The sequence below is a fragment of the Portunus trituberculatus genome, chromosome 34 (assembly GCF_017591435.1).
Source record: "Portunus trituberculatus isolate SZX2019 chromosome 34, ASM1759143v1, whole genome shotgun sequence".
In the NCBI taxonomy this organism is placed as follows: domain Eukaryota; kingdom Metazoa; phylum Arthropoda; class Malacostraca; order Decapoda; family Portunidae; genus Portunus; species Portunus trituberculatus.
The window spans coordinates 5,828,886-5,856,816 of NC_059288.1; the positions used below are offsets into that span (position 1 = coordinate 5,828,886).

General features: G+C 41.9%; 2 protein-coding genes across 10 annotated transcripts in view; one reads left to right on the forward strand and one right to left on the reverse strand.

Annotated features, from left to right (window-relative positions):
* The window catches only part of LOC123512732 (monocarboxylate transporter 10-like), a 157,431-nt gene extending 154,978 nt beyond the window's left edge, over window positions 1–2,453 (forward strand). For all 4 annotated transcript variants that reach the window (XM_045269294.1, XM_045269297.1, XM_045269298.1 and 1 more), the window contains exon 8: window positions 1,165–2,453. In XM_045269294.1, coding sequence (XP_045125229.1) covers window positions 1,165–1,792 — 628 coding nt within the window. In that variant the 3' untranslated portion in view covers window positions 1,793–2,453. The remainder of the gene's footprint in view (window positions 1–1,164) is intronic.
* A 9,701-nt stretch (window positions 2,454–12,154) lies between these two features.
* Window positions 12,155–27,931, reverse strand: part of LOC123512730 (C-Maf-inducing protein-like) — a 70,746-nt gene continuing 54,969 nt past the window's right edge. For 2 of the 6 annotated variants that reach the window (XM_045269288.1, XM_045269290.1), the window contains 10 exons: window positions 26,443–26,532; window positions 24,515–24,772; window positions 22,506–22,795; window positions 20,937–21,029; window positions 20,050–20,206; window positions 18,898–19,011; window positions 18,387–18,527; window positions 17,301–17,495; window positions 16,907–17,012; window positions 12,155–16,548 (listed from right to left, as the gene is read on the reverse strand). In XM_045269288.1, the coding sequence (XP_045125223.1) occupies window positions 16,424–16,548; window positions 16,907–17,012; window positions 17,301–17,495; window positions 18,387–18,527; window positions 18,898–19,011; window positions 20,050–20,206; window positions 20,937–21,029; window positions 22,506–22,795; window positions 24,515–24,772; window positions 26,443–26,532 (1,569 nt within the window). In that variant the 3' untranslated portion in view covers window positions 12,155–16,423. The remainder of the gene's footprint in view (window positions 16,549–16,906; window positions 17,013–17,300; window positions 17,496–18,386; window positions 18,528–18,897; window positions 19,012–20,049; window positions 20,207–20,936; window positions 21,030–22,505; window positions 22,796–24,514; window positions 24,773–26,442; window positions 26,533–27,931) is intronic. The other 4 variants (XM_045269292.1, XM_045269291.1, XM_045269289.1 and 1 more) reach the window with 3 other exon arrangements.

Here is a 27,931-nt window from a genome sequence, read left to right on the forward strand (position 1 = left end):
ACACCTTTTTCCCCCTTCGTTTCCCCTCAATTTTCCCCTTTCAGATGTTTTTTCCCCTTCTAACTAAACTCTACCTATTTCTGTTCACCTATCCACACCCTCACACGATCTGACGCGTTTCCCCTCACTCAGTCGCGTTTCCCCTCACTCAGACGCGTTTCCCCTCACTCATTCACACTTTTTTCATTCATTCATCTTCTCTCCTCACCTGCCCACACCCTTACTCTCCTTCTCTCTCTCTCTCTCTCTCTCTCTCTCTCTCTCTCTCTCTCTCTCTCTCTCTCTCTCTCTCTCTCGTTCTTTCTTTTTTTTTTATTTTCTTTCTTTATTTCTTCTTTTTAGGTTCTTCCCTTGTTCCTTCATACCTCCATATCTCGATTTTCTTATTTTTCTGTCTTTCTTTGTTCCTCCTTTATTCCTTCATTCATTAAGTCTGGTTTTCTCTTCCTTATTTTCTCTTCCTTCCCTCTTCTTTCCTTCTTTCCTACGTCTCTATCTCTCCTTTATTCGTTCTATAAGCCTCCTTTTCTTATTTCTTTCATCTGTTTTTTTTTTCATCTTTCTCCTTCTCCATCTCTTCACCTTATTCTTGTACTTTTGCTCTTTCTCCCTTTTTTACTTCCATCTTCCTTATTCTCATCCTTCGTTTCTCTCCTTCTCCACTTCCTTTTCTTCTTCTCATTCTTTCGTGTATTTTTGTGTCTTTCTCCATCTTCCACCTCATTCCCCCTTTCCTTTCCCTCTCCCCTCTTTCCTTTTCCTTCCCTCTTTCCTTCTCCTTCCCTCTTCCTTGTTCTCTCTTCCCCTCCCCTCTTCCACCTCCTTCATTCTTGTCCTCCCCTTCCTTCTTCCTCTTCCACCTCCTTCACCCTTTCCCTCTTCCCTTCCCTCTTCCCTTCCCCTTTCCTCTCCCCTCTCCTTCTTCCACCTCCATCCTTCTTGTCCTCCCCTTCCTTCATCCCCTTCCATTTCCCCTTCCCCCTTCCCCTCCCCTCTCCCTCTTGCACATCCATCCAACTTGTCCTCCCCTTTCCTCTCCCTTTTCCCCTTTCCTTCCCTTTCCCCTCCCTTCTCCCTCTTCCACCTCCATCCTCCTTGTCCTCCCTTTCCCCCACCCCTCTCCCCCACCAGCCAGCACACCTGTAACACCTGCCTCACCCTCAGGAGCGGCCAGAACCACACGTGCGTGAAGGAGAGCTGTCCCGAGAGCCGCAGACGTGACTCCCTGGCGCAGCTCACCAAACAGCAGGTGACGCGCACGCAGACCCCCTCCACGCTGGCCTTCCTACAGCAGCGCTCTTACAATTTCGAGTTACCTGAGCCACGGAACAAGCCTGAACTCACCTGCATATCCGAGGAAGGCATTGCGGACATGGACCTCCCCGATCACCTGCTGGAGGAGTTAGAATACCTCGGTGACTGCATTACGTCCTGTGACAAGGTGGAGAACTACCTGATGATGTCTGAGTATGAGAATAACCTGGTGAAGACTGCTGAGCTGCCTCCTTACCTCAACACGGCGGAGAGGCGAGGCAGAAGAAGGCTCCCGTCCCTCACCAAAATGCCCTCTTCCATCCCCTCGTCCCTTCTGCAGTATAAAGACTCCCCCAAGAAGGAGAAGCCCCCGGATAAGCCTCCAGTGGGTGCCCAGGGGATAGATGAGTCTAAGAATGGGATAGGCAGTGCAGGGGCGGCTACAGGGGAGGCGGCAGAGGCGGCAGGGGCGGCAGAGGAGGACTACAGATCTGGTAACAATCGCAGTATTACTTTAATCGAAGAGGCGTCTGTGTAAACTTGTATTTCTTGTGTGTGCGTGTGTGTGTCTGTGTGTGTGTGTGTGTGTGTGTGTGTGTGTGTGTGTGTGTGTAACGGTGTGTGTGTGTGCGTTATTCATGCCGTTCCAGTGTGTGTGTGTGTGTGTGTGTGTGTGTGTGTGTGTGTGTGTGTGTGTGTGCGCTTTATGAACGGTACCTCATGTTATAAAGGCATTTACTTAACTTGTGTGTACGAGAGAGAGAGAGAGAGAGAGAGAGAGAGAGAGAGAGAGAGAGAGAGAGAGTCTGTTTGTGTATAGGATAAATAGCTAAACTAGTAAATATAGTTGGAAATATATTACTAATACGCAATGAAGTAAGAGAGAGAGAGAGAGAGAGAGAGAGAGAGAGAGAGAGAGAGAGAGAGAGAGAGGTTGATGATGAGTGGAAGAGGGACACAATGCTGCTAAAGGAGGGGGGTACAGAGACATGAGGAATAAATAGAAGGAGTAGATAATGCAAGCCTGAATTACTAGAATCGTTGGAGTTATTGACATACATACGAGAGAGAGAGAGAGAGAGAGAGAGAGAGAGAGAGAGAGAGAATGTTCAGTATATGTGATAACTTTTTGCTCTTTTGTGTTGCTGATTAAAAAGAAAATCTATGTAAAATCTGAAATCTCGAAAAAAAATGTGTAATTGTCTATTTTTTGTCACTTTTTTGTAATGTATGTAATTTTTTTTTGGGGGGGGATAATTTGACCACCACCACCACCACCACCACCACCATCATCATCATCATCATCAGGAAGAAATTAAACAGTAACAAATAAAATGAACACTAACAACGACAACATCAACAAATAAACAAACGAATAATGATTACAAACAAAAAAAACAAACAAAAAAACACGAGAAAATCCCCAAACCAGAAATTGCAAACACACACACACACACACACACACACACACACACACACACACACACACACACAACATAGAAGGAAAGAAACACACAACACAACACAAAAACAAAAACACACACCAGAACCACACCAAACACACCAAAACAACCTTAACAACAAGAACAAACACAAAAAACACACCAGAACCAATGAAATCATAAAAACCAGGACAAAAACACCAAAAAAACACCAAAACAGCCCCAAACACACAAACACACACCAAAACACACCCAAACACACCCAAAACAACCCAAATATGTAAACACAGGCGAAAACTCCACTAAACACACCAAACACACTAGAACCCCACCAAACACACCCAAACACACCCAAAACGCACTCAAAACGAACTCAAAACACACCCAAAACTGCGCCAAACTTCATTAAACACATTAGAACCCCAGAGAGAGAGAGAGAGAGAGAGAGAGAGAGAGAGAGAGAGTGAGAATGAGGGAATGAATTATGTAGGTGTTTGTGTGTGAGTGTGTGAGAGAGAGAGAGAGAGAGAGAGAGAGAGAGAGTGGGGTGATGTAATGTGTCTCAATTTTTTTTTGATGATTCTGTTTTATTCTCTCTCTCTCTCTCTCTCTCTCTCTCTCTCTCTCTCTCTCTCTCTCTCTCTCTCTCATTTCTTCACTTTTTTTTCTCTCACTCTTCATCTGTCCCCTTCTTTATTCCTTCCTTCCTTCCTTCCTTCCTTTATCTCTCACTTTCCTCTCCTCTTACCATACTTCATCTCTTACCTCATCCCTTTCCTCCTTCCCTTCCCTTCCCCCTCCTTCCCTTCCTTTCCATGTCTCTCTCTCTCTCTCTCTACTCTGCCCTACTCTCTCTCTCTCTCTCTCTCTCTCTCTCTCTCTCTCTCTCTCTCTCTCTCTCTCTCTCTCTCTCTCTCTCTCTCTCTCTCTCTCTCTCTCTCAGCAGACAGAGTACAAGTCAGGAGGGAAGAATTTCGTGTGTCGACCTCGCTTCGAAACTTTTGCTTGAGAATAACACGAAAAGTTTCCATCTCACGTTTTTTCAATGACGCAAATGAAGGGAAGAAGTGTAAAGGTCGTGAATATTGTATGAGGAGTGTGTGTGTGTGGGGGGGGGTGGATGGGGGAGTCGTTCCGGTGTCTCGTGAAGCAGAGAAAATGGTGTTCTGAGTTTTTTTTTTAGTTTCGCTTTTTTGCTATTGAATTTTCCGTTTTCTTTTATTTTTATTTTTTTTTTTTAGTTTTTTTTTTTCAGTGAGTCAAAAAGTGCGTGTGTCATTGCCAGAACGTTTTTTTTTTTTTATTTATTTTTTTTTTTTTTTTTTTTAGTTTAGGTGGAAAATAATGAGGTTTTAAATTCGGGTTCATTTATTTTTACTCCATTTGAAGCTTCGAAGACTTTTTTTTTTTTTTTACTTTTTTTCTTTTATCTTATCACTGGATTATTTATTTCCTTTCTAGACTTTGTTTTCTTATTTTATTTATCTATTTGTTTATTCTCTTATTTCTTCTATTTACTTATTCATTTCAAAGTGATTCATGAAAAGAAAATAAGAAAAAAATGAGTCTGGTATTCTGGTCCACATTTCATTTTTAAAACTTCAGAATCTATTTTTTTCTTTCGTTTTGGTTCAGTTTACTTTCTTTTCCCTCTTTTCCATATTCTTTAGGCTCGAATTTCACACACACACACACACACACACACACACACACACACAAGAAAAAGAAAACAAGGAAAAACATAACAAGGGATTTAAGGTACGGTTCATTTTCTATTGTAAGTGATGAACCCTGCTTGAGATTTCCCTGGATGGCATGTTTTTATGTTCTTTTTATTGTTTTTTAGGGAATTTGGATACGTTCTTGTGTCAAAAGTTAAGAAAAGGGAAAAAAAAACACCAAGGGAGATTCGAAGCAGGATTCACTTTCCATTCGAAGTGAACCCTGCTTGAAATCCCCTTCACTGACATTTTTTTACTTTTTTATATTTTTTAAGAGGATTTGGGTGCGTTCATGTGTCAAAGATAAAAAAAATTACAAAAAAACACACTAGGGAGGATTCGAAGCAGGGTTCACTTTCCATTCGAAGCTTCAGTCGTTTTTCCCAATGAAGCGACAGGCGTGAGTCATTACCAATGTGCCGCGTTGCTCCCTGGTGTACCCCGCACGTCTGTCCTCACCCCTGCTTCTGTTCCTTCCACCACACGTCCATTCAGTGTCTGGGAACGCCGTCCCCTCTATCAACCTACCCCCTGCACCCCTATCATCCTGCGCGCCCCTGGTCAGTGAACGCTATTTCTGTATAGGATTTCCTTGTGATGTCTTAGGACGCTCGTGACGGGAGTGAAGGATGCCAGGGAGGAGGAGGAGGAGAAGGAGGAGGAGGAGGAAAAGGAGGAAGGGAAAAGATAGAGAAAGAAAGAAAGATATCAGGAATGAAGTGAAACGAATGAAGAATTCTGGGAAGAGGAGGAAAAGGAAGGAGTAGGAGGAGGAGGAAGGAAAGGTAGAAAGGAAAGAGAAATAAGAAAGGATGTCAGGAATGAGGTGAGACGAGTGAGGAATGCTGGGAAGAGGAGACGGTAAAGAGAGGAGTAGGTAGAAAGTGGATAGGTAAAGGAAGGAGAGAAGGATGAATGAAGGATGTGTGGGTAGGAAGGAAGAAGAGGAGGAAGCGAAGGAGGAGGAGGTGTGGATAGGAAAGAGGAAAAGGAAAGAAGGAAGATGGTATAACGATGAAATGAGGGAGAGGCAGTTAGAAGGAGGAGGAGGAGGAGGAGGATATAGACAAAGAAGAAGGAAAGAGAAAAACGGAGAAGAATAATGTAGAAAAGAAAGAAAAAAGAAAAAGAGAAAATGTAAGAAGGAAAGAGAAATGAGAAAAATATATGGAAGAGAAAATATAAAAATGATTAAATGACAAGGAAGAGGAAGACGTGAAAGAAGAGGAGAGGAATGAAGGAGAGAGGATAGATGTCCAGAGAGAGAGAGAGAGAGAGGGGGGGGGGAATTGGTGAGGGGTGAAGGAGGGAAGGGGAGATGGATTAAGGAAGGGTAGGGGAAGGTGAAAGGAATTGATGGTTGATGTAGGAAAGAAGTATAGCTTTCATTTTTTCCTCTTTAACGTTTCCTCCTTCACCAATACCACGCTCCTCTCCTCTCCTCCTTTCCTCCCTCCCTCCTCTTTTTCCCCTCTTCCTTCCTCTCCCTTTTGGCGTTTCCTCTCCTTTGTAGTAAGAAGTATCGTTAGGTTTGACTTTTTCTCTCCTCTCCTTTCTGCAACACTTCATTTTTTGTCCTTTCTCTCCCTTCATTATGTTTTCCTTCTATTCGTATTTTCATGTTTTTCTTTTTATTTTTTCTTCATCTTGCTTTTTTTTCTTCCTTTTCCTTCGTTGTCTCTTTAATTTTCCTCATTTCCTCATTTCCTCATCATCCCTTTCATTCCTCCTCCTCCTCCTCCTCCTCCTCCTCTCGCTCATGCAAATCAAACACCAACACCCAATCAATGAAACAATTAGTCAGTCAATCAGTCAGTCAGTCATTCAGCAAGCCACGCAGTCCACGATACAATCAGTCAATCAGTCAGCGAAGAAAAAAAGATGTCAGTTAATCAGTCAGTCAGTCACACCATCTCCGTGTTCCGAGACTGAGCGAGACAGAGAGACATATTCTGAAACACTTCGCTCTCACTACGACTGTTATCCAAGGCCACAGGGATGATAAGCCGTGTTTTCAAGACTGCTTCTCTTCTTAATAATGCAGAAATGTTAGTAATCTGCCTCTAGAAACACAAACACCCTCGAAAAACACGTGGAATCTCAACTAGAGCCTTTGTAAATGTAGTGGTGTTGAGCGGAAGTGTTTCAGAATGTTCCGTATTCAGAAACGCTTTGCCCTCTCACCAAGACTGTATTCCATGGTCACAGAGATGACTAGGCGGGTTTTCGAGTGCGTTTCTCGAGTCGGTAAAACAGAAATGTTGTTAATCTGCCTCTAGAACCGTAAAAACACCTTAAAAAACTCGTGTAAATTTAGATAAAGCCTTTTGAAATTGTGGAAGTAAAGCGCAGAAGTGTTTAAGAATACTAGCCTAAATAAACTCAAAATATTTCCTAGTAGAGTTGATTATTGGTGTTTGGAGAGAGAGAGAGAGAGGAGAGAGAGAGCAATGCCTGGGGATGACAGGGTGTGCTGGGGATGACTGGGGTCCGTGTGTAGTCCGTCTGAGCCTCGGTGATGAGTGTCTGAGCCCCGCACCTCACCTGGCTTGGCTCTCCGGTGTTTGTCTCGCCTGGTCATTGCAGGTCACCGAGTTTGAAGCTTCGCAATGACGTGATGGAAGGCTGGAACTGAACGGAGTGTTACGGGAAATGTGTGGAGTGAATGGCGGTGGATGAAGTGTTAGGAATTGTTGGGGAATTAGGAAGGAAGGAAGGGATGTTGAGAGAGTGAGTGAATGAATGAGTGTGAGTGTGTGCGTGTGTGTAAAATCCTTGATCTTAGACACACACACACACACACACACACTTTTTTTTCTTATCCCATCACCAAGAAGTAAAAAAAAAAAAAAAAAAAAGAAGGAAAAGGAGGAAAAGATAGTCAAGAAGCTGTTTAGACTCCAATCCCTCGAGCAGCTTATTCCAGTCTATTCAATCCCTGCCCCTTCCTTCCACTCCAGACTCGCTCAGGTTTTGCGACAGGCTCAGAAAAAAGTTAACACACACACACACACACACACACACACACACACACACACACACACACACACACACACACACACGATTCCATCTCCAAGACTTGTAAAAAAAGTCTGGTATTCTTTTGAAATGTTACGATACGCTTCATTCAACTCTCCTCCTCCTCCTCCTCCTCCTCCTCCTCCTCCTCCTTCTTCTTCTCCTCCTCCTTCTCTTTCTCCTTCTTCTCCTCCTCCTCCTCCTCCTCCTCCTCCTCCTCCTCCTCCTCCTCCTCCTCCTCCTCCTCGTTTACCTTCCTTTCTCACCCTCTCTTTCCATCCTTCCTATTCAGGTAATTTATCAAACTTAACCTAACCTAACTTAAAATTTCCACCTTACTCTTTTACATTAACTAACCTAATCTAACTAATTAATTTCGTGGGTCCTTGATTTAACTATTTAACAACTCTTAACAATGTATATATACCTAACTATCCTTAACTATCCTTAACTATCTACAGTATCTCCAATTATTAACGAACTATTTATTTACTATCTATTATTATTCCTTCCTTTCATTGTCTTGTTTCTCGTCGTCATGAATCTGTTATCTTGTTTGTAATTTTTTGTGTTTTTCTTTGTATTTTTTTTCTTTTGTTTTGCTTTATAATCTTTGTAATTTTGATCCAGGTTTTGTTTTGAGGCTATTCACTTGTTGTTCGTTCGTAAGTTCACGTATGTTTAGCAGTCTTCTTCTTCTTCTTCTTTTCTTCTTATTATTATTCATCTTTCTTGTTTGTTTCGTTCATAAATTCACGTATGTTTAGCAGTCTTCTTTTTTTTCTTATTCTTATTATTCTTATTCATCTTCTTTTCATTCTACTTCCACCTTTTTCGTACATTTCCTTCCTCTTCATTTCATTATTTCTTCTTTTTCGTCTTGTCCTTTTTTTTTCATTTCCTCGTTCTCTGTATCCTTCTTTTCATTCTCCTTCTCCTTTCCTTCCTCTTGTTGCTTTCATGGAAGATGTGGTGGTGATGGAAAGTGGTGATGGTGGTGGTGAGAGGAAAATATTTAATTCTTTGAAAGGAGGGAAAAATTAACGTTTATGGGAAAGAGTTTGAATAAATACTGATGAATATGTATGTATGTATGTGTGTATGTATGGTATAAATGTATCTTCTTGGCACTCGAGAAGAACTTTTGTCAGGCATCGAAGATATTATTAATAGTATACAAATCTATTATTACGAGTGTTGTATTTTTTGTCAGTACTTATAGGAAATGTGGCGACTTTTGTAGTATTATCTGATTTTGTATTTTGATTTTCTCATTTGTTTATTTTATTATTATCTTTATTTTTGCTTACTCATTTTGTTGTTATTAACATTTTTATTTACTAGTTTTCGTTTATTTTATTATTATTTCTATTTTTGTCTTCTCATTTATATTTCTTCTATGATTTATCTAGTTTATTTGTTATAGTGTAGTGACTTAAGGAAAAGTGGCGATGGTTTTGCTTTTCCTTCGCCTTAAGAATGAAAATGTGTTGTTTTTTTCTTTGTTTCTCGCATCGTTATGATAATGTTACTTTTTTTTTTTGGCTACACTTTTAAAATATCACTTTTTTTTTTTTTACTTTCGTGGTTGTCAAAATGATTATAAGACATTTTTTATTGTCATATTTATGGAAATGTAAGTTTTTTTTACATAGTAGTAAGTTTCCTTCATGAATTACAAATGTTTACAATTACATATTTTTGGCTACAATTACATACTTGTATTTATAAGTGTCTGGTCATAATTACATATTTTTGACTATAGTATCAAAGATTTTTATCAGTTACATATTTATGACCACTCCAAGATTTCTGCCTTCATTTTATTTATTTTATTTTTTTTTCGTGGGGTACAGAATTATAAACTTTTCGCCTGTAATAACTTTTTTTTTTTTAGGAATTATAAGTTTTTAGCAACAATTAGCCAGTTCATATGTTTATTTATTCTATTATAGTTTATTTTTGTTTTCATTTTATCTTATCGTTTTGCCACAGTCCCATACAATACTCATCGTGAAAAAAGAAAGAAAATACTCCGCGCTACTAATGTCCTGTATAGAAGACCCCTTACCAATACCATGTCCCAGCGGTGTCCAGACGGCCCTCCACTTTTTACAATACTCACCATGATTGTGTTGCTTGTAAGTTTGTCCGTTACCTTACCTTACTTCACTCACTCACAACTTGCCTCCTGACGGACACTCGACGCGGGAGGATTCTTAAAGGTCTGAGGACCTTCTCTGGAGGCGGTGGCGGCGCTGAGGTGGAAAGTGGCGGTGGTGTATTCGTAAATGTCTCGGCCTCTCGTCTTGATTGCTTTTAAAATGTTGTATTGGAAGTTATTCTGGTTTTGAAGGTGTCTTCGTGATTCCAGTGGTAGTTTTGACAAGGTTTTGATTCTTCAACAAGAAGAATAACCTTGTAAATCCGACTCATCATTTCCGTGGCCCTTTAGAAGTTTTTCAGACACAAACTCTATGAAAGAAAAATATATAAATTTTTAAAACATTCGCTTGAATAAAATGGTCAAATTTATGGGCAATTGAACTTCAAAAGCTAAATTTCCAATAGACATGACGCAAGCAAATTAAACAATACATTTTCAATTGACCACAGATTTAAAACATTGACTTAAATAAAACAAACTAAAATGTATTGAAAGATATGAAACAGACAAGTGTAATAGATAAGAGGTTACCAATCATCGCTGCCACCGCCTTCACCGCCGCCGCCAGACAGACCTACCAAGTCCTGTTCCCGCGTCCTCCCGTGTCAGGTTGGGGTTTACTGACCTTGTGGGTTGTAACAGAACATGTATAATACAGAGCACAGTGCGAGTAGTTGTTGCCTGTACGTCTAAGTAACTTAATTTATATCGCTGTAGTCAAAGAAACGTGTGTGACTCGGGTACCGTACACGTAATACTTATAACTCGACTTCTTTGTAGAGTTTCCTAGACTTGTAAATTTAAGGTCTTTTGCCAAGGAACTGTTGTATTGTTAGATGTTTTTGTATTTTGTATTCGAGATAATTTATTGAAGAGTCTCGTGTCTTGTTTTTTTCTTTTTTTTTTTTTTTTTTAGTTGAGAGAAAGAGATAGAGAGAAAGAGGAATAAAAATACTCTTCGTTTCGTTATTATTGTCATTATTATTTCTATTCTTATTATACATATGACGAGAAGGAAATATTGTGCCAGTGTTAACTAATTTGTATGTTTAAGGAAAAAAATGAAGTAAAAAAAAATACAATAACTTAAGTCCATAAAATAGTAGAATGTTTCCATAAATCTTCGTCTGTTGCATGTCTCTCGTGGAGGAGTGTATGGAAATTGTTTACTCGTTTTCTAGGAAGCATGACGGTGTTCCAGGCTCCAGTCTTTGTACCGCTAAGGAGGTTGTGCCGCAAGGAGAGGCTCCAGACACCCGTGGCCTGGAGCCTGTTTTAATATTTTGTGAAGAGCAGAACATTGCAAGCCTTTACAACACTCCTCTTTACTTATCCTTCTCAAACACTGGGTCTTCACGTGAGTGGTAGTGATAGAGGACATTTGCAAGTGTTGACATACAAGATCCGTCTTTACCTGCCTTTCTAGAATTCCTGACATGCATAGGAGTTATAGAGAAGTTGTAAGTGTGTATAGAATCTTTACTTACCAACAGTTACACCCAAAAAAAAAAATCAAACTAAAAGCAAACTGTAGACAGAGAATATGAATGAGTTGGTCTTAAAACGGCCCATGTAGAAAACAGGCGGCGATATGAAAACGAATCCCAACACTACTGAATCGCCTCAAATTGCTCAGACATCATGAGATTAATTGACTTAATTTCAGATGCATTAATATGCATCGATAAACCTATGTACGCTTTTAAAACTTTCCCCCAAAAAAAGTATTTATTTACTGTAAATATGGCAAAATCTGGTGCTGTCTGGTGTCAAGCTGATGGCTGCGAAAAGGCCATGCTATCACCACGACTATATTCAAAGACCAATCATAAATTATTTCCTCATGTTGATTATATACTTTTCTCATTTGTAACTAGAACCATAAAAACATTAAAAAGAAGCCCGTTTCAGTTGAACTGCAATATTTTGAATAGTTATGCTGTAGAAGTGTTCCAGAATTCTGCGCGCGCACCACACCTCACAGTCACACGTGGTGGAGAAGGAGTGCGCCTTGTGGCTGCGTTTGTGGCGTTCTACAGGCTGGTTAAGGATAGGATTCTCGGTGACCTAGGTTCACTGATGGCTACTGGGATCTTGTGGTATCTTTACATTCTTCTCGGTTCCGACCAGCCTTTACCAGCTTAATTCTACTGTCTTGTCTATCACAGCAAGTTTGGGTGAGGAAAGATCGAGAGGGTGGCCCGCTGCAAGGTAAGAGGGCTGGGCGGTGTGTGGTTAAGCCACTAAACGGGTGTAATGGCGGTGTTGTGTTGAAGCGTCCAATCTTGGCAGAGATGTTCAAATGAAGCCTTACTTGAAGTGTTCCTACCTATAGTTTTAAAATTTATCGTGCGTTTTTCACGGTAGCAGTCATTGGGTCAAGCCGCCAAGGCTGAAGCTGTCCATACTCTGCATGTACTTGTTTCTCCAGCTTTCCCCCTAACCAGCCGAGTCGCAGCTCGTTCCCGGGCTCAGCGTAATTGTTTCTTTAATGATTTGCTCCAGTCTTTCATTCATGCATTTCTAGGTGAGGGTGAATAATACACGTGACATACATGGAAATTTTCTTTCACATAAAGCAAGTGTCAGATGGCAACACACAGACAACTCGGGGACGGCAAACAGCTGTGATTTCAACCCCAACGTTTTGATTCGGCCTACACCAGTAGTGCCTCGTCCCTCCCCCGCCTGGCGCTCCTCGCCGCCAAACACATGTACAGACTTAGAAGAGTAGAAGTTGTATAAATATTATAATAAGGCTTAATATATATATAATATTTATATACGTATTTATATATATGTATACGGAGACTGCCTCTGCCCCGGCTAGTGGCTCAGACCTGCGGCCAGGACCACAGGGCCACGAGGGCCAGAGTGTTCTGAGGGTGCCGGTGCTACAATAGCACAGTGCCGCGGCGGCAGGGTGCCGCCACGACCGGCATCACAGGTCTGATTCGTCTAATGTGCTCTGCATTGTTCTGCACACACAGAACAAGAGAACACTGGTGGGTGTGTGCTGCTGGCTGCCGCGTGACGACGTGTTAACGGCCGCAGCAGCAGCAACAGCAGTGTGGCGGGCGGGGCAGCCTCCCTGGGCATCAGAAACATGATAGCAGTTTTACACTGTACACCTTCCTTACCTTTATATAAGGTTACACTGATGTGTAGGTTGTCACCCACACAATTATCATCAGGAATTTACAAAATGGAATCCACACAATGTGCCGCAGCCGTGAGTCTGCTGCGGCACAGACCGCAGCGCCACAGCGCGCCCTGCGCCCCCCTCCCTCCCACTGTCCCTAGCCCAGCCCGCCTGTCGCCTGGTCTAAGCCAAGCTTGCTTCAGCCTATCTCTGAAAGACAACTGAATAGAGAGTAATGGAGAGTACCACACAAATAACAAGAATGACTAAATGACATGCAGTATTTCCATAGAAAAATGCCCAAATGACAGACACGTGACAGGCGACGCGCCGCCACTCTGACGCTAGAAAGGCTCCACTGAATTTTTTGTTTTTTTCTTAATTTTTGTTCATTTGACAACACATCATTAGACAGAACACACCAGAAAACAGTATTTTTTTAAAGTATCATTATAGGAAAGTGTTCGCATCACACCTGACAGCACAGCACAACACACCACACTACACCTCACCTGACTGTCCACATCACCACACCACACCACACCTACATCACCAGCCCACCATTGACTAAAACACTCACCACACCTGCCCTGCGGCTGTTGAGCAAGACACACCTGAACACATACACACCTGCATGCCACACAACACCTTGGGGAGAATGGCACACAAACACCACACCTGTTATTGAGTTTCTTCTTTCTTGTTACAAAAAGACCTTCGTTTGATAAGGTTAGGTTAGGATGCGTTTGGGGAAATCGCTCATGACACACACACACACACACACACACACACACACACACACACACACACACACACACACACACACACACACACACACACACACACACACAAGTTGGTGGTGTTTATGGTTCCCTATACAAATATGGCACTTGAAAGCTGACAATGGGATGTAGTAAAAAGTTAAACACTCTACAGTATGCGACTAACTTTGATTTTTTTTTTTTTTATATATATATTTATGCACCTGTCCACTTAACGAAGTACTTTAGTACACTTTCCTTACACCTTTCTGCATTTCATCATAAGATCTGTGCTTGCTCTTTAGTTTTCTTGTATTTCTTTCTTAACGTACTTGTCTTTCTAAGTTTGGTATGTCAATAGACCTTTCATACCTTTTTTTTTTCTTTTTTATCCATAACTCACTATAAGCTGTTCTCAGATTTGTTTTCTTGCTATCCATTTTGTTTAGTGCAGTAAACTTTTACAAGACTTTTTTCCCCATAACTGACTTTCCATAACTGACTTTCCATATCTTTATTTCTCATAACTGACTGTTTTTAAGCTTTTTTCCTATTTCTTCTTGTTCTCTTTCTCTCTAAGTTTGGTGACGTTTCTTTATAATGTCTAAAATTTTCCAATACTATTTTCTTCCTATCCTTTTCTTTCTCTCTTAAGTTCAGAACCTTTTCATATCTGACGTCTTGCCATCCTTCTCTTTCTTTAAGTTAGGTGCCTTTTCTTTTTTAATGTCTAAGTGTGGAACCTTTTCAAATCTGAGGGTCTTCACGATGAGTGCTTTGCTTTTACCTTTTTTTTTGCACATTTCTCCAGGCTGGTGACACGTTTTGACAAGTAGTGTTGGTATGAACTGCTAACATCACAAGTACAAGTAGGTCTGATGTCTCCTTCCTCATCAAACATTTTTTCCACTCAAATCAAACTTGTGAGAGGATTTGATGCGTTCTGCCTTCATATCTCTTAAATCAAACTAGTGAAAAGATTTGATATATTTTCCTATCAAATTAAGCTAGTGAGGAAATTTGATGTTTTTCTTCCTTCACTTCAATCTGAGCTAGTTTGAAGACACAAAACTTGACACACACATTACACTTCCTTTCCTTCAGAACTGTTGGTGATCATAACAAGTTAGTTTGTCTTCCAGAACACTGAATTTCCTCCCAACACTGATGTCTTACTGGTGATCAGTGTTAAGGTTATGGGTTTGAAAACGAAGGTAATACTTAATTGTGAATATAAGAATGTTGTCAGACGTTATAAAGAATGGAAGTAGATTAGTTCATGGATTTATTGATGTATGTATTATGATGAGAGGTTGAAAATGAAGGTAGCTTTGTATGTATTGGAGTTGTTCTGAATAGGAAGGATTGCTGTCTGTAAAGTAAAGAAAGGAGATGGATGAAAGGGACAACACTCAAGTAACAAAGTAAAATAACATAAGGAAAAGAGATTGGTGAAAGTAAAAGTAACCAATTAATAAAGTAATGAAGAAAAGGGAAGAAATGTAACATCATTCAAGTAACAGAGTGAAGCAGTGAAGCAAATAATAGAGACAAAGAATAACAAGATGTAGTTGACAGCAATGGGAAGTGATCATGTTCATCTTTGACAGACCACTGAAGGACAGTCTGCCTCACTGCCCCACTGTCCTGTAAGTGGCTGTTTCTTACCCTCTCAGCTTGAAGCATCAGTGTTCAAGGAGGAAATAACAGTGTGCATTAGTTGTAGTTTTAAACAGCATTGTGGGTTAATAAGTTACACGAGTGAGGCGTGAGTTGCCTGGCGTCCCGACCGTCACCTGCAGACCCCGCCCACTCACAGGTAAATAAATACAGAATTATGCCCGTCATTAATGCCAAGTGTTGACGCACACTTACAGATGCATGGCAGACCAACGCACACACACGCACACACTCTTTGGTTGTGTCTGGGCGAACACACCCACACTTGCAGACAAGTCGGCCGGCTCCAGCTGCCTCCTGGCCGTGGTGGCCTCCACACGGGGCACAGAACACCAGGTTGCTGTGGCTGGCAACTCACTGACAGACACTCTTGCTGCTGTGCCTCCATCATGACACTCAGCATCTGGCATGCCATCATCCTGCCACCTGTGCCTGGTCCACACTGGTGCCCGGCAGATGAGTGGATGTGACAGAAGTTTGTTCTATGCACATCTTTGAAATAAATGCCTGGTTTGCTCACACACTGATGTGAATTAAAGCTTTCCACAACATTACACAGCAGGACAGTGTCAGTCTTTCTCTTCATCAAGTCTCAGTTTTAACAACTATAAATAACTTTTACGACAGCTGGTGGAGTGGTGGTGGTGGTCACTAAGACCTGCGTCTGTGCTTGCTGATGTGGTGGTGGCAGTGAGCCGCAGCTTGGCCCTGCACCTGGTCCTTGGTACCAGCCCAGCCTACTAGGCCAGGGCGGGCTGGTGGGCCTCCTGTGCGGCGGCAGCAGCCTCCTGGCGCAGCAGGTTGCTCACCTTGTAGCGGCGGCCGTCACTGTTGGTGCGCAGCAGGTGGCAGCGGGCGGCACTCTGCTGCTCCTCACTCTTAGCGCGGGTGAGCAGGTTCTTTGGTCTGGGTGGCGGGGGCGATGGGGGCCGTGTGGGTGGGGCGGGGCAGCGGGCGTGGTGGTCCTCACTGGCAGCCCGCACCAGCTGCCGCCGTTGCACAGTGGTCTGTTCCTCACTCTTGGCGCGCACCAGCACATTGCGGCGAGTGAGGCCACTGGCACGGGGCAGGCAGGCACACTCTGCCCGCACGTTGTTCTGCTCGCCCACCGTGCTGCCATCCTGGGACTTGCGGTCGCGCCGCCGCCGCCCCAGCTGGTGCAGCACGCGGCGAAGGAATGCTGTGGGGCCTCCAGGGGATCTGCTGACGTCTGGCTGGTCAGCAGATGGGGGCGAGGGTCACCAGGCGTCAGTGTAGCGCACGTCCACCTCCAGCAGACCAGGCAGCGTCTCCTTCAGCGTTTCAAACGTCTGCACCGACAGACTTGTGCTATTCAGGTTGAGGCGCCGCAGACTCTTCACCGCTGAAACAACACTATGGTCAGTGATGCTTCTCTCTCTCACACACACACACACACACACACACACACACACACACACACACACACACACACACACACACACACACACACAGTGTGCATAACTTAAAAGAAAAACTAGATAAATGGAGATATGGAGACAGGACATTATGAGCCCCACTCGAACCCTGTACAATACAACTAGGTAAATACACACAGTCAGTATTATCTATTTCAACACCTACACACATTAGCAATGCATTGACAGCCATGTCTTGGCAGTGTTCTAATGTAGTGCCTGCAGTGTCCCTATCAACAGACTAATGTGGAGAGAGGAGGCCCACACCAGGCCAGCCTTCCTTACCTGCCAGTGCCTCCAGACCCTTGTCAGTGACTGGAGTCTCGCATAAGTTAAGGACCTGCAGCTTGTGGAGGTGTTCGGATATCAGCTGGAGGCCAACGTCACCAAACTGTGGACAACACACCAACATTGCACACATTACAGAAAGTACATACCTAATCTAATCTGAAAGAGCCTGAACACAGTGGTATACCAGCATCACCTTACCCAGCCTAACATGAACTAGGGTGAACTTTGGGAGACAAGATGATAAGAACTGCACACCATAACACATCACAATAACACTGTTAAGTCTAACACAACCTTCGTTACAGATTCACAAGCCTGCCACACCTCACCCCACCACTCCTCAACTAAACCAGACAGCCACCAGACACCAGACTGTGAGAAACCATACCTGTGTGGCCCAGAGATTGAGGTAGCGGAGGGTGGGCAGCTTGATGAGTTGCTCAGCACAGGCACTGGTGACGCGGGTGAAGGCCAGTGACAGGCACTCTAGGTTGCCAAACGAGCCGGACGACAGCATGCGGTTGACGTCGGCGTCTGTGCTGCGGCTGGGCAGTGTCAGCTTCCTGGGACCGCCCTTCTGTTGCTGTGAGGCAAGCCGGGGAGAGAGAGAGTGCCTGTATGAGAGGGAGCTCCTGAGAGGGACTGTGAGACTAGTGGAGAGAGTGAGTGGGAGTGAGAGTGAATGAGACAGCAGGCTACTGACTCAAGGAGGAGATTACCAAGAGATTTAGATAGAATAAACACTTTTTAGAGTAACAAGTAGATGAATAATGACATAGGTACTTACTAGGCTTAGAGTGTATTTATTCATTATTCTTTATTTATTTGTTTATATTTACTTAACACACACACACACACCATGTAGTGTAGTGGTTAGCACGCTCGACTCACAATCGAGAGGACCGGGTTCGAGTCCCGGTAAGCAGCGAGGCAAATGGGCAAGCCTCTTAATGTGTGGGGTGTGTTCACCTAGCAGTAAATAGGTACGGGATGTAACTCGAAGGGGTTGTGGCCTTGCTTTCCCGGTGTGTGTTGTGTGTTGATGTGGTCTCGGTCCTACCTGAAGATCGATCCATGAGCTCTGAGCTTGCTCCGTAATGGGGAAGACTGGCTGGGTGACCAGCAGGTGACCGAGGTGAATTACACACACACACACACACACACACCACATAGTGTAGTGTAGTGTAGTGGTGAGCATGCTCGGCTCACAACCGAGAGGGCCCGGGTTTGAGTCTCAGGAGCAGCGAGGCTAATGGGCAAGCCTCTTAATGTGTAGCCCCTGTTCACCTAGCAGTAAATAGGTATGGGATGTAACTTGAGGGGTTGTGGCCTCGCTTTCCCGGTGTGTGTTGTGTGTGATGTGAGACAGTCCTACCCGAAGATTGGTCAGTATGAGCTCTGAGCTCTTTCTGTAAGGTATAAAGTCTGGCTGGGTGACCAGCTGGCTATTGTGGTGAATAACACACACACTCACCAGCTCTCTAAGATGCATCTGCCTCTCACACAGCGCCTGGTAGTGTCGCTTGCCAGATGGTGTTGACTGCAGCGTCGTAACCACCTGCAGGCTCTGGTCCGGCCCCTCCACCAGCTTCCACTCCAGCATCAGACACAACACCTGTCACCGTGGAGGAATGGGTTACAGGGTGGAGCTAGGTTAGGTTAGGTTAGCTTGATTTTTTTAGGTGTATTTTTCTGTCTTGCTCTTCTGTTAAGGTTAGTTTAGGTGTTGCTCATTTTTAGGTAAGTTAAGGTTTGTTATTTTTAAGGTAAGTTTAGGTATTAATATTCTCTCTCTCTCTCTCTCTCTCTCTCTCTCTCTCTCTCTCTCTCTCTCTCTCTCTCTCTCTCTCTCCCTTTACTAATTAATGCCTTCCTATCGTTTTCCATCTAATCTCCCACCTCTTCATAAATTCCTTAGTCAATAAACTCAACTCCCACAGACAATACTGCCATCAATAGAGCCAGTGACAGTGCTGGCGCCTCACCTCCTGTGCCGTGTTGTTGCCGCGCAGTGCCAGCAACATGCAGGCGCCGAGGGACTTCACCAGCATCCCCAGGAACTTCTTTCTCTTGCAGCAGCAGGAGATCAGAGTCTGGAGCTGCAGGGAGATGGTCAGTGAATATAGCATCTTGTAGAGCTTGTGTATGTTCAAAATTGTACTTCATTGCCACTTGTAAATCTTGCGTATGCTCAGATTTCTAGCTTTAACCACCCCTCCCCCAAGTTTGTATACTCTGTTGCCACTTGTAAAGCTTATGTATGGCTCAGACTTGCAACTCTTAGACATGCCCAAAAGTTCATATACTCAGTTGTCACTCTTAAAGCTTGTGTATGCTTAAATTTGTAACTCCAGACACCTTTAAGTTTGTATGTTCAGTAGCCTCTCGTAAAGCTTGTGCATGCTAAATTTGTAAGTCTAGATATCCTTAAAGTTTGTATAATGCATTTTTAACTATAGTATAGAACCACCTAAAGCTTGTTAAATCTAGAAATAATAGATATACAAATAAGGATAGTTGCAAGAAGCCATTCCCATTGATACTAAACCCTTATGTGTCTTTAAACTCTGCAAACAGCTTCTAAATATCATTCAAAACAGTCCCTCTTCAGTATCTAGCCTTTCTCACATCAACTGAATGCTATACACAATATAGATACACCATTATAGCTACACCCAACCCTACAAACTGCCCCTAAATACCACTAACCTCAAAACACCCCTAGTTAAGTCTCCAACCGTTGCCAAACCATCCGTAAATGCTACTCAATCCTTTCCACCCCTTCCCAATGCTACATACTGACTCTAAACACCTTTAACCCTTATCAAACCCTCCTTAAATGCTACCTAATTCTTTCCACCCCCTTCCCAATGCTACACACTGATTCAACACCCATAACTCCTACCCAATCCTTTCCAACCCCTCAAAAAGCTGCACACTAACTCCAAACACCCAAAACCTTTACCAAATCCTCCATAAATGCTACCCAATCCTTCTCGGCCCCTCACAGTGCTGCACTCTCATTGTAAACACCCATAACCTAAGTCCAAACCCTAAGTCTTACCCAATCCTTCCCAATCCCTCACAATGTTACACTCTATAAACACCCACAAGACACTCTAAGGCTCAGCACTCACTATAGATGCCCACACAATGCCCTCATCCACACAGGCAAGGGAGGAAGGACACAGGACATTGAACCAGCCCTCCTTGTCCTCCCGTGTCCCCAGCACCATCTGATGAACTTCACAACGTGGGTCTGTGCCGATCTTCTCGATGATGGGCAGGATCTCTCTGTGGCAGGAGCATGTGGTGAGTGGAGGGTAGTGATGGTGGGTGGTGAATAAGAGGCAGCAGAGGTGGTGTGTGAGGTGATGGGTCAAGGAGGTGGTTAAGAATAGTGATAAAGAGATAAAAGTGGTAAAATGAAGGAGTGGTCAGTTAGAAAGGAAAGATGGAAATAAGAGACTGTTAATTAGATATAGTTAATTAGACAAACTAAGGGAATTAATACAGTACGATTTACTTCCACAGATATGAGTTGGGACGCAGACCAAACTTGAAGACAAAAGGCTACAGATAACCTCACAGGAACACAACACAGCCCTTTCAGGCAACACGCAGCCCTTCTCAGCCCAGCCAGCACCTCATACCCTCTCTCCCATCTTCTCCCAGCCCTTAAATCCTCTTTTCTAGCCCCTCCCAGACCCTTAATCCTTCTTCCATCCAACACCAGCCCTCTCTCTGCCCAATCAGCATTCCAACCTCCACTTGACCACTTCTCCCAACCCCACACCCTCTCACAGCCCACACAGCACCTCAAACCTTCATGTACAGTCCCTTCCAGGCCTTCAATTGTTCTCTTCAGCCAACACCAGCCCATACCCAGCCCTCTCTCTGCTCAACCACCCCACTCCACCACCTCTCCCAGCTCCACACAGCCCCTCCTAGCTCCCATCTCAGCCTTCAAGACCCCATCAGTTCACTATCTGTTCTCTTTCCACGCTGAGCCAAGCAGACCCACCTGATGAAGTCCTCGTCAGCCAGCGCCACGTCAGGGAAGGGAATGGGCTGCAGGAGTTGTGCCAGGCCAGGTCTCCAGTCATCATACTCACAGCTGGAGGGGCATAAAAGGTGGCTTGGGTCAACTTAGTGTGTGTGTGTGTGTGTGTGTGTGTGTGGGGTAATGTTTGTTGTAGTTGTTGTTTGTTATGTGAAGGTGTGTGTGTTGTTGTTTTTTTGTTACTGTCGTTGGGATGAAATGTTTTTGTGGTTGTGATGGTGGTGGTGGTTTTTTGTGCTATGTAGTGTGTGTTGTGTTATGTAATGGTGGGTAGGTCTCTCTCTCTCTCTCTCTCTCTCTCTCTCTCTCTCTCTCTCTCTCTCTCTCTCTCTCTCTCTCTCTCTCTCTCTCTCTCTCTCTCTCCACAGGCCCCACAGTGTGTGCCCCACAGTGTATTGACGAACCCACAGTCACTCACCACAGCCCCTCAACATAATAAAACTGCAATTGCATGAAAAAAAAGCACTAATAATTCTACAATAAACTAAATGATTTGCTGCCTTCTTTCCTTTGTGAACCTCAATGAAAAATACTAGAAAAGGTAGACGTTATAGATGAAATGGACAAGTGAGGTGAAGAGAAAATTAGAAAGAGACATTTGATGATTAAATAGAAATCTTAGAAAGGGGAATAAATTAGACAGTCCAGTAGAAAGTAGAAAGTATGATAAAAGAAAGTAAAGTTAAAAATGAGATAGCAAGAAATATAAAAGAATGAGAGAGCAATAGCCACTAAATTAACAGGTTTACTCACTAGTGATGTAAACTATATTAAAAAAAATTCTATTGCTATCATTATCTTACTATCATACTACCTACTTGTAAAATAATTAAGTTTCTATTTCTACTACATACTACTAATTAACTTATAAAAAAACTACAAAAACTACTATCTCTCTCTCTCTCTCTCTCTCTCTCTCTCTCTTTTCAGCAAGGTGAGTGCGTTTGCCATGAGGTTACCTGACTCCACTACCTGGCTGGGTGAGACTGGTGCACCTCCACCCTTGGTACATCCCACACTAATGAGAGTGGAGAGAGAGAGAGAGTGTTTCTTACCAGTCTGTGTTTGTTTACTTTTTGACTACATTTATTATACATTCAATACCTTCTCTTCTCTCTGTATCAATACATTTTCATTTTCACCATGCATCTCTCTCGTCCCTATAATTTTTCTTCTAATTCTTTTCCCTCTCAATACATGGTACATCTTCCTTCTATACATATCGAGCATTTCTTTTCTTCTCTCTTCTGTGTCTATAATCATCACTCATTTTTTCTTCATCCATCTCTCTCTTCTCTCTTCTCTTATTTACAAAGAATACCTTCATGCATTCATCTTTTTACATTAACACACACACACAACACAAAAAAAACACCTCGTTTTCTTACACTGTCCTGCCCCTCTTTCTCTCTCAAACACACAAAACATTATACACTTTGTTTTTATATCACAAATACACCTGAACACATACACAGACACATAAACACACCCAAATGCACAATTTTCATCTTTTTCCACACACCCACTCACATCTTATTCAGCACACTCAGGTAGCAGTGAAGATGGTGTGTGATCTCATCTGAATTCTGCGTCAGTGAGTTGAGGCGTTCCTGGTCCTTTTGCTCAGCCACCAAGAAGCAGACGGCAGAGGTGCAGGTGGCCACAAGGTTGGGGAGGACACGCAGGTGAGGGCAGGTGCTGGTGGGGCCATGCATGCTGTCCACAAACTCATGTACCACCCTGCGTCCATCATTCTGGCTGTTGAGTGCCTGAATGTAATCTTGCACGAACCGTCTCACATATGGGTACTTGCCAAAGTCCTGTGGAGGTGATGAGAGTGTTAGAGGATGCCAGGGTGTGCCAAAGGAGTGTTACAGGGGTAGAATCTCACTAATGACTGGTAGAAATGTGTCAGAGGAATGCTAGAGGAAAGATTTCATTAAGGTGATAGGTGATGGAAATGTGGCACAATATTGGAGGTTAAGAGGGTAGAATAGTGTCCTGTGGGGTGTTGAGGTGTGCCAGAGGAATGTTAAAGGGGAGAATCTCAGTAATAACTGGTAGAAGTGTGTCAGAGGAATACTGGAGGAAGATTTCATTAAGGTGATAGAAATGTGGCAGTATGGAAAGTTAAGATGGCAGAATGGAGTGTTTGAGAGTGGCGGAGGAGTGTTGAAGGTGTGTTTGGTTAGTGATGAGGTGGAAGAAGGCTGTGAATGCTGCAATAGGGTGAAGGAGAATGAAGGAAGGATAGTATGAGATGGAACAATGGAACAGGTGTTGAAGTGTGTTTAAGAGATTAGGTGCGGGAAGGAACAGTGTGAAAAAGGAGATGACTAGATTAACATGATGAAAAAGAGTGGTTAATGAAAATAGATAAAGAAAAACTGAGGAGATTAGAAGAGAAATGGGAAAGACTTTATAGAAATAATTAGAAGTTAAAGAAAGAAATAAAACAGGATAATATATAAGAATAATGAAAATAATAATGAGGTAATGCAAATAATACAAAACAATTAATCATGAGAATTTAAGAACAAAATATGAAAGTAAAAAGAATCTGAACCAAGATAAAAAAAAACTGAAATCTTCCTTTTTGCTTCTAATCTGGAGGACAAATGAAGGAAAATATATTGAATTAAAAAACTTGAAACTGATAAAATGATAAAAAATAAAAACTTACATTGATGGTAAAAGAAAATGACAAAGAAAATTAAACTTGAGATATGAAAAATAAATCAAATGAAAATTGGTGACAAATGAATAAAAAAAAAACTAAGACTAATTTGAATGACTAAGAAAGCAAAAAAGAAAGCAGCAAATGAGAGCAAAGAAAGCAAAAAAGCAACTAATAAAGAAAGCTCGAAGAAAAAAATGGAGGAGAGAAGGAAAAAAATAAAAATGAAAATAATTAAACATGAAATTTCTTAGAATATGAAAAATAAATTGATCTAAACTCCTTCCTTCTTTTCTTCCTTCTTTCCTTCTTTCTCCTTCCTTTCTCTCCATCCCTTGTTTCATCTTTTACTCTTTTCTCTGTTCACTTTCTCTCCCTTCTCTCTCTTCACTTTCTCTGCAACTTTTTTCCTTCTTCCTTCTCTTCCATCTCTGTTTCTTCTACTTTCTCTTATCTTTTCCTTCCCTCCTTTATCCCTTCATTTTTCTCTGTCACAGTCTTTTCTCATTTCTTTTCTCTATCTCATCTCTCATTCTCTTCTATGTCTTTCCTTTTCTACCTTCTCTTATCTTTTCTTTCCCTCCTTTCTCCCTTAATTTTTCTCTATTTCAATCTTTTCTCATTTATTTTTCTCTCTCCCATCTCTCATTTTCTTCTATTTCTTATCCTTCTTATCTTTTCCTATCACATTACATCATTTCCCCTTCCTTATCCATCACCACTCACTCATCTACCCTCTCTTTCCCCACCATACACACTCTCTCTCTCTTTCTCTTAACCACCACCACCATCACCACTAGCATCAACCACCACCAGCACCACCACCAGCCACCCAGCATCACTACCTCTACTCTCACCTTACCTGACAGCACACACTCTCTTCGCTCGCCCCCATCGCTCCCATCGACCCCATCACTCCCACCCCCCTCACCACATTGTGCTTGAGAATGCGCTTCACGATGGGCGTAAACATGTCAATGACGAGGCAGGAACGGGGGTTGTCGGTGCAGTGCTGGCTGAAAAACTGGCAGATCTCCGGCGAGGGTTGGTTGTTTTCCAGCAACGGAGCGAGGGTCACAATGATTTCCTCGGTGATCTGACGACTCAGCCATTTTTCACCCTGGGGAGGTTTGGCTTAGGTTAAACTTTTATTACATTAGGTGGGTTGGGTTGGGTTAGGTTAGGTTAGGTTGGGTTGGGTTAAGTAAAATTTAAGTTAGGTTCAGTTAACTTAGGTTTAATTGCTAGGTTAGGTTAGGTTTAGGATGGGTTAGGTTAGGTTAGGTAAAATTAACTTTGATTAGGTTAAGTCAAGTTTATTTGGGGTGTATATTTTTTTCCTATCATTGGTAATCTTCAAGCAGAAAAACCTAACTTCACCAGACTTTAACCTAACCTAACCTAACCAAATTTGACCTCACCTAAGTTAACCTGGAAACATCTGGTAATGGAAAAAAAAAAAAAGAAAAAAATCTTGCCCCCAGAAATATTGAAGTTTGGTTAGGTTAGGTTAGTGTGTATCCTTTGTGCTTACCCTACGGACAAACAAAAAATATAATTCTCCTTCTTGGAAAAATGAGAGAGAGAGAGAGAGAGAGAGAGAGAGAGAGAGAGTCAATGTAGGGGAGGGCAGAGTTAAAATAAGAGAGGGAGGGAGAGGAATGAGACTGGGAGAGATGAGAATGACAGGCTGAGAGAGAGAGAGAGAGAGGGAGATTGTGCTCTCTCTCTCTCTCTCTCTCTCTCTCTCTCTCTCTCTCTCTCTCTCTCTCTCTCTCTCATTTTGGTAATGATCTCATCTGACAAAGTCTCTCTCTCTCTCTCTCTCTCTCTCTCTCTCTCTCTCTCTCTCTCTCTCTGTCAAACTACTTTTTCATTAACTAAGCAAATTATACTGAAGTTGTTTCATCTCTCTCTCTCTCTCTCTCTCTCTCTCTCTCTCTCTCTCTCTCTAGATTTTAAGACTAATCTAATTCTATATAATAGTTGCAATCAGGGCGACAATATTAATGGAGAGAGAGAGAGAGAGAGAGAGAGAGAGAGAGAGAGAAAGTTAGGTTGCAATTCAGAGTGGCAGTTCAACTTTAAGAGAATGTGTGGGAGGAGGAGGAGCAGGAGGAGGAGGAGGAGGAAGAAGAAGAAGAAGAAGAAGAAGAAGAAGAAGAAGAAGAAAAGAAAGAAAAATAAAGAAAACATATTTTAAGGATAAAGATAAACATTAAACTCTCTCTCTCTCTCTCTCTCTCTCTCTCTCTCTCTCTCTCTCTCTCTCCACAATTTTCAAAAAGGCTCTAGTTGAAGTGACAGGTTTTCAAGGGTGTTCATATGGTTCTAGTGACAAATTAATACCATTTTACACCACTAACTTGAGAAACATCCTTAAGAACACAGCTAATCGTCTCTGTGGTTTTGTTCCTCCTCCACCTCCACCTTCTCTTCCACAGCTATCTCCATCTACTCCTCCTCCTCCTCTTCCTCCTCCACATCCACCTTCACCTCCCTTCTCCTCCACATCCACCTTCACCTCCCTTCTCCTCCACATCCACCTTCACCTCCCTTCTTAGTGAAACGATACTGGTTCTGAAGCATGTTTTGGTGATTTTACAGAGAGAGAGAGAGAGAGAGAGATGAATAATAGAAATGGAGATTGATAGATAGATAGATGGACAAATAGATAAAGATATATAAATAAGAGGAGGAGGAAGAAGAAGAAGAAGAAGAAAACAAAAAAAAAAAAAAAAAACAGAACCGTGTGTGTGTGTGTGTGTGTGTGTGTGTGTGTGTGCTTACCGTGGTCAGAATGTTGGAGGCCAGCTCTAGGGGCACGCGGCAAACAGACGGGTCATGAAGAGGCGTGGACAGGGAAAGCTCCACCAGGTTCTGTCAAAAATGAGAAACGAGAAAGGAATAAAAATATGAAAAAAAGAGAAAAAAAAATGGAAAGACGAGAAGAATAAAAAAAAGTACAAATTTGAAGTTTAAATGAATTTGTTGTGTAAAAAACATGAATAAATAGATAAATAATAGATAAAAAGTAAATAAATAAAAACTGACGGGTTATTTTTCACTATTACTTAATTAAGGGATTGGCTGCAAAAAATTCACTACAAGAGAGAGTTTGCTTTGTCAGTTTACCTGCTTACATACAATACCCAAATAAACCAATAAGTAAATCAGAGGAAAGGAATACATCAATCAATTCACTAAGGTTGAATTCAAACTTTAAAGGAACGAGTGTTACATTCTACCAAAAGAACGAATTTATTTTGCCAGTTTACCATAATTCAAATAAAACTGAAAAATCAATATGGAAAAAAAGTACAGGAAGAAAAATCAATTAAAGGAACGAGTTTAGTAATCTGTCTATTAATTTATCAGACTATAAAGAATAATGATAATAATAAAGAATAGAGCATGTTTAATCAATTTACCAGACTCTATAAAGAATAATGATAATAATACAGAATAAGTAAAATAAACAAACAATAGAACACACAAAACAAAATAAAAGTAAAGGATAAGATATGCGAGTATATTTGATCTAAAGGAACGACTGAGTGTTATCGATTTACCAGACTCTATAAAAAAAAAATAATGAATAAATAAACAAAAAAAAAACGAAAGAAAAAGGAAATGGATCAAGAAAAACATCTTAAACAGTGAAAAACAAACAAATATAGTAATTTATTTAACTAAAGGAACAACTCACGAAACACTAAAATAAACAAATAAATAAAAATAACCATAACGAATAAATAAAAAAAAAAATGAAAGATAAAAGGAAAAAAGGATTAAGGAAAACATTTTAAACAGTAGAGGAAGGAGTATAGCATTTTTAGGTAAAGGAATCAAGAGTTGTGTGGAGCGGTGTGGCCCCCGAGTCAACACTACTACCTACATTCATTCGAGCGTTGCGTCATAAACACCTTAATTTTGGTTCGCTCATCCGATTACATGACTTCACATTTCTAAATTTAAAACACTAAGAGGATTGTGTCGCCTTGCACACACACAGAGAGAGAGAGAGAGAGAGAGAGAGAGAGAGTATAGATAGGTTAATGTAGTAGTAGTAGTAGTAGTAGTAGTAGTAGTAACAGGAGCAGGAACAGGAGCAGGAGCAGGAGCAGCAAGAGGAGGAGGAGGAGGAGGAGAAGTAAAAGTAAAAACAGAAGTAGAAGAGATTCGTAAAATAAACATATATTCATTGTTATTATTATTATTATCATTATTATTATTATTATTATTATTATTATTATTATTATTATCATTATTACCTTTC